Here is a 12,666-nt window from a genome sequence, read left to right as displayed (position 1 = left end):
TCGGTATTAAGGGCGGGGACTTATGTAAGCAGTATTTAGGAAGGTATTATATCATGTAGGGAGGCCACTCCCTTATTTATCTACATATATACCTTTAGGTTTTCAACAGCACCCAGACACAACAGTGGCTGAAAAGATGGCAGCTACCAATACCTTGTCTACCCTAGCATCACTGCCACTAGTGGACCAGAACTGGTGGCAACAATAGTGGGCAATGTTAGGGGGAAAATACCCTTATGTGACAAGCTCAAAGTGTCTGTCCCCTGCGCAGTATCCCTTCAGCAAATGGGGATTCAGAGATACATGTCTGATGGTGTTATAACTGTCTAAAGCATAGGGATTCTTGGGAATCAGTAATTTCTATAAGAGACCTTTGCAGTGAGCATGGTCAGTGGTTATTCATATGAACGTGTAATGTAATGTGACAGCACGAACAAAGCCAAAGCTAGAGATTTTAGGGTTCATACACAGAGGCCTTCATGTACGAGGAAGGAAATAGGTTTGTGGGTTGTTGTTTTTTTAAACTTTATTCGTGACCTGCTCCATCGTTGGAACCTAAAGATCCAGATCTGTATAGGCAGTGCACAGAAGTACAGTAAAACTGAACGAGTTACAGGAGAGACTGATTTATGTGAAGGCTCAAGGGATTTTATGAGCTTGGCAAGATGAAAACTGAAGGAAGATGGGACAGCCATGTGAACTGGTTTTGGGGTGTGAACACTGTGGGCTAACTTGAGCCAGCTAGGCACAGTAGAGAACAGTGCCACAGAGGGAGCGATTTCTTATGAGAGGTACACAAGGGGGCAGGAGGCGGTTCTTTGTACCCTGCTTGTACACACACACCTGGGACAGAAACACATACTAGGACCAAACACTGTGTCCCCCATTGTGTGCAGTGTCCTGGGTGGAATATGGAAGATTAAGAGAATTTACAGAATTAGTTTCTTTCCCTTTCCTTTGATTTCCTTTCCCTTTCTCTTCTTATCTAAAGATAATAATCAGTACCTGCCAGATCCATAGATGTGTATGGCAGGCATGGGGCTAAATCCCAAATCCTTGCTTGCTTTGTATTCACTCCTTACTCAGGCAATCAACAGGAGTTCTGCCTTATACAATACCGAGTAGTGCGCCCAGGCCCTCAGAATTTGGGGAGGTAGGGGAATACTTCAACTGCAGCATAATCCCCCTTCACTCCCCAGCCTCACAGAATCTCTGCAGGGCTCCAGCTGTGTGAAAATGAAGGTATTGGGTGTGTGAAGGCTACAAGTTGGGCTGCAGTGGATTTCCCAGTCCCTCAAACCAAAAAAACTATTATTCAAGTAAGTAAGGGTGAGCAGGAACAGGTCTCTAAGTAGTCACATGGAGTAGATGAGTCTTTGAGTCAAGTAATCAGCCAGTTTCTATAGATTACTTTATGAAGGTAACTCTAATAAGCCTGTTAGTTTGCTCTGCTATTCCCATGGATTTATTCTGAGTACAGAATGACAGCTGTGTGATGCTTTTGGTTGGTGGACAGTGGCCAATATCACCAGGCTTGTTTCTACTAGTGAGCCAAGTTTGGATTTGAACCCATATTTTTAAAGGAATGATGCATCCACCCAGGCCCATTGTGGTGTAGAGTCTCATCTGTGATTTGCCATCCAATGTTCCCCAAGAAAAAGAATAAATATACACAAAGCCTCAAGGTTTTACTCTACCTGAACCACCACCTACACTTAGAATGTTGATTGCAGACTTTCCATTTCCAATGCTGAAAACAAAAATAGATTTGCATATTTTAGGCTAGATATTTAATAGATTGTTTTCATTCGTGCAAAGATTTAACACCTTTAGGAAAACACACTCACCCCCCACAATAGGACTATGTACACAGATATGTGTAGCTTTATATTAACATAGAACCATAAATGTCCATGGCAGGCATAGAGCCAGGCTAAGGATTCATGCTCAGTGTTTATTCAGTCATTACTCAGGCAATCCATGGGAGTTCTGCATGTCTTAGGGCTGAAAGCAAACTGGGGCCACCACACGTTTTCTCCCATCTCTGTGCTTGGAGGGGATTGTGTCCTCAGACGTATACATAATTTATCCATATTAGAATTAGAATTAGAATATCTATCTATTTATGTATATGTTTGTATTGTACTTGATTGCACCTGATCATGGTTTTGGTTTATACGCTATTCAAAGCATAGACTTTGTTTTAATGTTTATTTAGTAGCACACACCATAGATCTTATTTATATCTGTGTAAATCCAGAGTAACTCTATTGAATAAAAACATTAATACCTAGATCTTGTACGGCATTCTTTATCTCTAGCTTTCAAAACCCTTTGCAAAGGAGGTCAGTATTATCCTTATTTTACAGATGGAGAAACTGAGGCACAGGAAAACAGCAGAGTCAGAGATGCCAAGAGAAAAGAAGGTAGAGCAGAGAATGATTTGCCGTGGTAAATGCAGCCGAGAGATCTAGACTAATAAAGCAGCACACCTTTACTTTAGCTAGAAGGAGGTCATTAATGCCTGGGGCGAAATCCTTTCTCTGTTAAAATCAATGGCAAAACTCGCATTGACTTCAGTGGGATCAGGATTTTACCTCTTTTTAGAGGGTTGTGGCTGTTCCTACTGCATTGTAGGAGGGGAGGTGTGACCTAAGAACCCTTTAATGATACCTGGTGAGGGAATAATAGGAATATATTTATCCTGGCTGGTACATTCTGGTTCAATGAAGAATGTCAGTGAGGTCTTAAATGAAAGCTGAGTCACAATGGTCGTTATCATCATTGCCAAATATACGTGTAGATACTATGTAAGGAGTTATGTGTGTATATAAATATACACACACTGAAAATATGTTCTTCGATTCTAAATCAAGGTATGTGTCACCAGAAGAGGTGTCATAAATATAAAGGGAAGGGTAAACCCCTTTGAAATCCCTCCTGGCCAGGGGAAAGCTCCTCTCACCTGTAAAGGGTTAAGAAGCTAAAGGTAACCTCGCTGGCACCTGACCAAAATGACCAATGAGGAGACAAGATACTTTCAAAAGCTGGGAGGAGGGAGAGAAACAAAGGGTCTGTGTGTCTGTCTATATGCTGGTCTTTACCGGGGATAGACCAGGAATGGAGTCTTAGAACTTTTAGTAAGTAATCTAGCTAGGTATGTGTTAGTTATTCTATTCAGCACAATTCTTTTCTCAGCCATTTAAAGAAATCATAATCTATTTCTGTCTGTGTATCTTTTTTGTAACTTAAGGTTTTGCCTAGAGGGGTTCTCTATGTTTTTGAATCTAATTACCCTGTAAGATATCTACCATCCTGATTTTACAGGGGGGATTTCTTTATTTCTATTTACTTCTATTTTTATTAAAAGTCTTCTTGTAAGAAAACTGAATGCTTTTTCATTGTTCTCAGATCCAAGGGTTTGGGTCTGTGGTCACCTATGCAAATTGGTGAGGCTTTTTATCCAACATTTCCCAGGAAAGGGGGGGGTGCAAGTGTTGGGAGGATTGTTCATTGTTCTTAAGATCCAAGGGTCTGGGTCTGTAGTCACCTAGGCAAATTGGTGAGGCTTTTTACCAAACCTTGTCCAGGAAGTGGGGTGCAAGGTTTTGGGAAGTATTTTGGGGGGAAAGACGCATCCAAACAGCTCTTCCCCAGTAACCAGTATTAGTTTGGTGGTGGTAGCGGCCAATCCAAGGACAACGGGTGGAATATTTTGTACCTTGGGGAAGTTTTGACCTAAGCTGGTAAAGATAAGCTTAGGAGGTTTTTCATGCAGGTCCCCACATCTGTACCCTAGAGTTCAGAGTGGGGGAGGAACCTTGACAAGAGGTGAAAAAACAGGCTGTCAGATAAGAGATGTTTATTCACCTCTCTCTCTGTCAGTATCTAAATTAAGCATGTTAAGAAACCCAATGGATGCCCACTTAGATACAAAGCCAATGAAGAGATGTGAAGTAAATAGGGAAGCAGCACACAAGAAAAACAAGCCACAGGAGGGCAGACATTGAACTTGGCAGTATAAATAGGAGGCAAAGAAGACACTCCCTCGTTCTTGAAGTAAACAGGCAGTGTATTCATTCATGAAAACGGGATCTCAACTAACCTTAGTTGTAAAGCTGCAAAAGTCCCTGGGTGAGAGAATGTCTTTAACAGGAGTTTAATCTGTTAGTCTCTAGAAAGCATGATATGATTGTTTTACATGTACCCTTTTGTTTCTAATACTTTACTCATTGTCACTTGAATCTTTGATAATAAACTTATTCTTGTTTACACTTCAAATATACCAAACTGCTGTGGTGTTACAAGTGCTGGACCAGAGCTGAATCTTACAGCCTGGTGTGTACATGGTTCACAGGGACAGCAGACCAGGTATTTCTGTGTGTAGCCAGTGATGGGGCTGGATATTACAGGCATACCCCAGAGGAGAGCACTTGAGTGGCTAGAAGGCTGGCAGTGTTGGGAAGCTGTTGCTGATCTCCGCACAGGCCAGGTTCCCTACCACAGGAGGCAGGGGGTAAGGAGGTGAGTCACAGCTCAGGGTACCCTGAGAACCATCACGACAGCACTCCCTTCTCTCTCAGGCTACAGGCCAGAGGACTTACACACAACTAAAAAAAAATTCTGAAGCACGAGCCCTGCAATTCCCTCTGTCTCTGGGAGAATGGATTTTGAGAATCAGAGCCCGGCCGGGGAAATGGAACTTCCATCCTGTGATAATTTTTGAGTTTTTGAAAATGAGATTTCCTAAATCAGGATGAAAACTAAATTGTTCCTGGGACTGAAATTCCAAAAGAATTGTTTCAGAAAGAATAAAATGTTCGCACTCCCTGGACTTGCCAGCTGCCTGCTGTGTGGGTGGCTGGGCTGTCCAGCTCCTTGGCCTGCTTGAGCAGCTGGGAAGCCAGCCTGCTGGCAAGCGTAGGTAGCCCCCCTGTGACAGGCAGGCAGCCATGGAGCTGAGGAGCCAGAGATCCCAGGGAGCGGGACAGGCTGGCAGGAAAGTTGATGGAATCAACACGTTCTTATGAAACATTTCCACTGGAAAATGCTGATTCAACAGAACTGAAAACTATTCTGTTGGGAAAATTTTAACTGGCTGTATATTGCATGTATAATATAAAAGTACTTTTAGCTTTTTTAAGTACTTTGCAAAAGTATTTATATTTTACAGATGGGGAAAATGAAGCATTGAGAGAGGTTAAATAACTTGCTCGAGATCCCATTACAAGGCATTGGCTGGGTTGGGAACAGAAACCAGGGGTGAAATCCTGCCCCATTGATTTCTGTGGATCCAGGATTTCACTCCAGGTCTTCAAGGGAAGGTAGTCCGTAAGCTTATTTGATTAGTAAATGGATTGTGTGAAAGCCAGAAAGAATTTTTAATTTCAGTTTAAATGCTATCTGTTTTTTTTAAAAAAAACATAAAAGCCTTAAATAAAATGATTAAAATCCTATGCAGTTTGTTAATATATTTTTCATACATTAGTGTTTATTAAATCTAATTTATATTTGCATACAAGGAAACAATTAAATCTAGCTATTTCCTGCTAGTCAGACCTCATCACAAAATGAGGCCTTTCAGTGGAGTGTCTAAATAAAATCTCTAACTAAAGCACTATCAAAGATCTACACAGCAGCATGGGGGGGGGGGGGAGGGCAATCTATAACTCTCAGGCAGCCCTTGCAAGCCCAGGCTCCTGTAGTCGGAAGCATACATTCATCACTCGTGCAGAATTGTACCAGGGGTTTGTCCTTTTGATAAAACATCTGACTCCATTACCTTGATATTATGCCCGGCAGCTTCTTCTCAATGAATTCCAGCATGCATTGGTGCTCTGTCGAATTCTCAAGGAACAGATGAAAAGATTCGACATATTGGTTGTGGTCTGAGATCAAGCTCCTCATAGAAGATGCCATGTTTGGTTTCCTATGGAATACACAAAAGAATGGGGTAGGTTTTTTCCTCCCCGTTTTAACTCTTTCTTCAGCCCTAGTAATGAATCAAACACACACAGACTACAGTTACAAGTTCCCCAATGTCTCAGACTGCTTCAGAATGCCATGCCAGTGCTATATCTGGTCTGAACACTGACAATGTGCATGTATAATTGGCATAGCTACATTATTGCTGGACTTTGTTCTGAGACCTTGGCCTGTTGCTTTAGATTAGAAACAGAGCTGTGAAAGGAGCTTCTCTTATAAAGTTCATGACACTATTCTACAATAAAAGCCCTAGTTCAGGTTTGAGTCACAGTTACAAATCAATCATATATAATCTCCACTGACAAAATGTCACCATTTTATCACAGTAGTCAGGTAGGATTCAATTAAAATCTACACAGGTTATTTGCAGGGGAGGGAAGGTATCTAAATAGAGGCACTTGAATGTGGGGATTGGAAGGAAGCTAGGTATAAATTCCCACAGAAGCTAGGAATTGCTATTTCTTGCTTTCAGCCATTTGGTATTTTTATAGAGGACTCTTAGTAGCGGTATTTTTGTAGATAGGTTGTTGAAAACTATAACAATCTAATAAACAATATTTGATTTATGTAGCACCTTTCATCTGAGAAGATTAAAATGCTTCACCAGCATTAGTTAGTTAAATCTCACAAAAGTCATGTGAGCTACTAGTAGAGTTTAACCCCATTTTACAGATGGACAAATGGAGGCACATAGAAAGTGGAGTAAGTGGCATGGCAAAGTCACACAGAGAGTCGGTGAAGAAGCTAGGAATTGAATCCAGAATGCTGAACCTTAGTCCTGTGCTCTAACCAACAAACACTGCTTTCTCTCTCTTCTTCTGCTACTGTGTATGGTGGGGAATATTGTGGCAAAATACACTGTATGAATAGGTTGTGCCTGTGAGCAAATAGACCCGAATAGATGCTTGACCCATTTTTCCCAGCTGGCCAGTAGTTCTTTGCTCCATTATCCCTGTGTGGAGTCATTTGCCTAAATGTTGTTTAAACCCCTCTCCAATCCCCTGAGCTGAATTCCCCCCAAAGGGAATGGTTAAACAGAGTCAAAGCAGTTACCTACCTTAGCCAACGAATTCTGGAATGAGAGCAGCCAGCTGAATAGAGCTACAGTGCCGTATTTCCTGGACTTGGTTGCCGTGCAACCACTATAGCAGCCCACTGGCTCCAACTCTGGTCTGTTATCTCCACTGAGCAAAAAGGGGAAAAACATAAAATGCCCATCACTCTCACAGATCTTGGGAGACAGGCCAGTCCTTGCTTACAGACAGCCCCCCAGCATGAAGCAAATACTTACCAGCAACCACACACCCCACAACAGAACCACTAACCTGGAACCTATCCTTGCAACAAAGCCCGTTGTCAACTGTGTCCACATATCTATTCAGGAGACACCATCATAGGGCCTAATCACATCAACCACACTATCAGAGGCTCGTTCACCTGCACATTTACCAATGTGATATATGCCATCGAGGGCCAGCAATGCCCCTCTGCCATGTACATTGGCCAAACCAGACAGTCTCTACTTAAAAGAATAAATGGACACAAATCAGATGTCAAGAATTATAACGTTCAAAAACCAGTCGGAGAACACTTCAATCTCCTTGGTCACTCAATTACAGACCTAAAAGTGGCAATTCTTCAACAAAAAAACTTCAAAAACAGACTCCAACGAGAGACTGCTGAATTGAAATTAATTTGCAAACTGGATACAATTAACTTAGGCTTGAATAGAGACTGGGAGTGGATGGGTCATTACACAAAGTAAAACTATTTCCCCATGTTTATTCCCCCACCCCGCTATTCCTCAGACATTCTTGTCAACTGCTGGAAATGGCCCACCTTGATTTTCACTACAAAAGGTATTTCCCCCCCACTCTCCTGCTGGTAATAGCTCACCTTACCTGATCACTCTCGTTACAGTGTGAATGGTTACATTCATGTTGTCTGTGTACATAAATCTCCCCACTGTATTTTCCACTGAATGCATCCGATGAAGTGATCTGCTCACGAAAGCTTATGCTCAAATAAATTTGTTAGTCTCTAAGGTGCCACAAGTACTCCTTTTCTTTTTGCGGATAAAATGCAAAGTTTTAGCTGGGTTTCTCTGTGTGTTGGGCCCCCTGTCTGCAGGCCGTTAGCTGAATTTGTATTCTTAGGCGAATCTTTGTTGGGTAAAGTAAAAGAGTTTCAGCTAGAGCATGTGCTATGGAACTGGGATGCCTCTTCCTTTCAGGGTGCTGCACCATTACATTTCCCAAAACTCTCTCAATGAGCAGTTCAGCAGCCATTTTGTTCTCAAAGTTGCCACAGCACATAACAAAGAAGAGCAACACTATACTTTCCTCCAGGATCTGTGTGGCCAGGAGCAACCCTGGAACTTCCTCAGGGAGACCCCACAGCACAGAGGGGAAAGCTGTGCTGTTGGTGCTTACCTGGTCTATAGCAGGGGTTCTCAAACGGGGGGTCGAGACCGCTCAGGCATTTGTGAGGTTATTATGTGGGGGGGGGTCATGAGCTGTCAGCCTCCACCCCAAACCCCAGAGACTTGCTATGTGAAAGGGGTCACCAGTACAAAAGTTTGAGAATCACCGGTCTATAGCAACTTGTGCCACTGTGCTCTGTGGGTATCCAGCAGAGCCCGTCTAAGAGAAGATAGCTCCACCCCCTCCTTCCAGCCTGTTGATATGGCACCCTGTGGAGAACTTTAGAGTAGTTTCCATAGGGTCCAAGAATGGGGGAGCATATCAACAAACCCCGCAACCATGCCCAGCTGGGATTCATGGGATAGGTGCTTACAGTGGCACTGTACTGTGCCTGCACTAGGGAATTGTCCCTGGCCCTTTATGATGCCTTCAGAGCCCCAGTACCCCACTAGAATGGGGCAAACTCTCTCCTTATTGCTCTCTTTGGGGCTTTCTCTTAGAGTTTGCCATGTCGCCCTCTCAGGCCTCATTCTGTGCACATTTCTAGTTCATCAACAGGAGTAGGAGACAATTTTTACATGTATCCAGATTTTTCTTGGAATGCTAAATTGTTGTTCCATGGGTAAACCAGTAACTGCCACAGACAGTGGGGTTTCTTTTAAAAAAATATTAAGTTCATTGGGTAGCCCAAAATCTGCCAGCTCCATCAGACTGTGGGCTGTCCCACAATTTCAATATACTTTTAGATATATTATTGCTGTTGAAAGAAAAGGAGGACTTGTGGCACCTTAGAGACTAACACATTTATTTGAGCATAAGCTTTTGTGAGTGCTCAAATAAATGTGTTAGTCTCTAAGATGCCACAAGTCCTCCTTTTCTTTTTGCGGATACAGACTAACATGGCTGCTACTCTGAAACCTATCATTATTGCTGTTGAGTGGCTGGGGTGAAATGGGCTTGGTGGTCTCACTTCAGTCCCCAGTGGACAGTACCCTACACTATGAAGACCATCACCATAAACAGCACTCACTGACAATCCCTAGCAAGTCATGGAGAAAACAGACAAAGGTCCTGATTTTCCATGCCTTACAGCTTGGATAGCCATATACACCAGTGTCAAGCAGGTGTAAAAAGCCATCTGATTGGGTAGCACCAGTGGGATTCCTGGAGTGCTGTGGGAAAGGTATCCTTTTCAGAAACAGTGACTGGTAGCACACAAGGTATAGATCAACTGCATGACAGGCATTTAAGGTCCTTAAACTGCAAGGCCCATTTGGCTTTAGCAGTTGGTGGGTCCCACCCAATAATCATTCAGGCACACAGCTCAAATGAAAGGATGATTCACTGGATCCCAAATACCTTAGGCTCATTAGCTTAAACAGTTTCAATTAACCATCATAATGTAATCTCTGGGGTAGTTTTAACCTTCAGGGGAAGTCCAAAAGAAAAATTATTAATCCTCAAGCCTAATATCCTGGGTGACAGCTCTTAGTCCATTCCTCCACTAGAGGTAATTAGGTATCCTCAAGGTCACATACTCAGTGTTCACTTCTGTGGTATGGGCGTCTCTGGGCACTGTTTATTCATGCTGAAACAGTGGTTCCCAAACAGTTCCTGCTCCACTTCCACTTGACTGGTAGCTAATTTAAAAAACAAAAACTCAGACAACTGTCCCAGCTCTTCATGATCTGGCTACCAGAACCCAACCACTTTCAAGTCCTGTGCTCCTCAAGATAGCTTACCTCACTGATCCACTCTTGACAAACCATCCTCCTAACTGGTGTGGAAACTTCTCCTTCCTACTGCCCTATGGCCACATTCATTCGCCTATATCAGATTCATCACTGCATTTTACACTTATTTTTGGAAACGATAGCCTTGCACCTTGTGTAGGAAAGGGAGGGTAACTACATTTCAGGTAACAATTCTGTGAGTGGCGTAAGAGCTGGGCCAACTCTACCAACACCTATAAATTTCAATGTACCTAGGTGGATACGGTATTGTGGGCTAGAGTCTGACCTCAGTTACACCTGGATAATTCCGCAGCAACTATTGAAAGTAACTGAGTTATACTCAGGGTCAAAGCAATCAGAATTTGGCCCTGCCCGTGAAAGTTACCTAGAGACAAGAAAAATGACTCAATCCAACTGAAATGGCCTTTAAATCTTTCAAGTACCCTAAAAGCACTCAGAGAAAAATGTTAAATAAGGATATTAAGTAGAGCTCTTACTCACCCTGATAAGCACTTACTCAGGCAAGCAGTCTCACAGAAAACAAAAGATCTGATCATGTGATTAAGGGGTCACCAGTAAATAGGGGCTCCAAAATCTGGACCTCACATAGTACACTACACGGGCTCAGGTAGCTGTGAAGCACCTAGTTTCTGTTCGTTGTTGCTGGGGATTGTTTTAATGAGCCCGTTTTTGTTAGATAAGAGCCGTAATCTTGTGTATGCATTAGAAAGACAGACTAACAAATTGCAGCTAAATTGACTCCATTATTTGAATTACCAGCCCTCAGGCCAACAATTCAGTAAGTATTTGGTGCACTCAAGTGAAATTTGCAGTGAATAAACACAGAATAAAATGCAGTTATGCATTAGGAACTACAAAACTGTTCAGGCTGCCACATAACCAGACGTAAAGACACGCATATGGATCAGTTTCACTTACAATTGTTTTCTTTCTTAGATGCTCAGCATTGAAATCCTCCAACAAAATCAGAGAACTAGGGGATATTTCAAAATAGACAAATTAAAATGTTGCCAGAATTGTACAGCTTAGTAAGAAAACAAAGTAATAGTTGAATGTCCAAAGGGGTTATGAAACACACTGTATACCACCCATAAAAAAGAATGGTACATTCCATGTTTACACATTCCTTTGCTCAGTCCAACAGTTTATTCTTTAGTGTAGATGAAATAACGCAGGCTTATACCATTTGGTATTAAAACATTTTACAACCTTCAATCTTCTAAAAATATTCTACAGTTATTAGTCTTTTGATAGTCAAGGTTTTTTATTTGTATAATAACCATACTAGTTGCTGTGATTTAATTTGCATGTTTATTTTGTACAACCACAGTGATAAGAACAGAATAAATTAATTTCATGTTAGATGCAGCTTAAGGAATTTTATCTTGTTCATTTTATTGATTGACGATTGATTGATTGATTGTAATTTGGCCTGCAATCAGTTAGCTTAGAAGTGGGGAAAGAGGAGGAGGAAATTAATTCTACAAACAGACCACTAATGATAGTAATGCTCATTTGGACAAGTTGCCCTAACTGATAATCAAATATTATCCTGGACACGTTTGGTTTTGTAAATTGTAGGCTTGAGTCTGATCTTACAATAGTGTAATTGATGTTACTCCTGATTTACACTGGTGTGAATTGGACCCTCACTGAACCATACAGCAAAACCTTTTAAACCCTTCAAATTAAATCAGAAAGCAAAGTGAGCACTCCTGAAGTAATTGTAAACTGGATTATTTCTTATTGCTGAATGCTACCAAAATATGGAAGACATTAGCCTTCCCTTTGAGAACTTTAGTGAAAAATACTTTGAAGCCTGTGCTTCTCCTGAAAGCATTTGTACTTACATGTATAAAGTCTGTGCCTTAAGAGAGCCAGCTCACTTCAGTTTCTCTGAGTGTTGCTACAATGTGCAGGAAATGGACTCTGAATCAAATCAGCTTGTTTGTTACAGACGGATTATATCCCCACCCATAGAATCAGGTTTTGGCATAAAGCCATTACAGTATTTCTGATCAGGAATAAGCAACACAACCTTTAATCTGGTTTACAACAGAGAGACAAATTCTGCTCAGTTTCACTGCTGTAAATCTGGAGTAATTCAGATTTTTATTAGTGTAACTGTAGAATTTGATTCTTATCATTTAAAGAGAAATATACGTAAGAGTGCTAGTTTTAATAAGAGACTGCACCTACTTTTTAAATGGAATAATGTATTTTATCACTGTAAGAATCTTGTACATACTGAGCATGCCAGAATATTAAGCAGCTAAACTATATGAGAGGTACTGACATCTCCTAGGACTACATCTTCAGAGCCTTAATCAGTCATACTCAACTTCCTGTTCACTTCCACACAAATTTGCCTGAATAAGTACTTGCAAAAATTGCATAAGGATGTGAATCACTGCCAGTTGTTTATACACTGTTGTCACAGACCCTAGCAAGTGCCCCTTCCTGGCCACCTGTCAGGACTGCTGTGAGGGGAATCCTAGCCTCTG

At 41.7% G+C, this 12,666-nt stretch overlaps 1 protein-coding gene across 4 annotated transcripts in view; it reads right to left on the bottom strand.

The window, feature by feature from the left end:
- Window positions 1-12,666, bottom strand: part of HNMT (histamine N-methyltransferase) — a 51,905-nt gene that overhangs the window by 16,921 nt on the left and 22,318 nt on the right. For 2 of the 4 annotated variants that reach the window (XM_073305367.1, XM_073305371.1), the window contains exons 1-5: window positions 12,013-12,100; window positions 11,081-11,135; window positions 7,043-7,169; window positions 5,783-5,929; window positions 1,698-1,750 (exon numbers count right to left, since the gene is read on the bottom strand). In XM_073305367.1, the coding sequence (XP_073161468.1) occupies window positions 1,698-1,750; window positions 5,783-5,919 (190 nt within the window). In that variant the 5' untranslated portion in view covers window positions 5,920-5,929; window positions 7,043-7,169; window positions 11,081-11,135; window positions 12,013-12,100. Of the gene's footprint in view, window positions 1-1,697; window positions 1,751-5,782; window positions 5,930-7,042; window positions 7,170-11,080; window positions 11,136-12,012; window positions 12,101-12,666 lie in introns of those variants that run through there. The other 2 variants (XM_073305368.1, XM_073305369.1) reach the window with 2 other exon arrangements.

Source organism: Lepidochelys kempii, chromosome 11 (genome assembly GCF_965140265.1).
Source record: "Lepidochelys kempii isolate rLepKem1 chromosome 11, rLepKem1.hap2, whole genome shotgun sequence".
NCBI lineage: Eukaryota > Metazoa > Chordata > Testudines > Cheloniidae > Lepidochelys > Lepidochelys kempii.
Note: the sequence above shows the minus strand (reverse complement) of the source record. Positions and strands in the feature narration are given on the sequence as shown.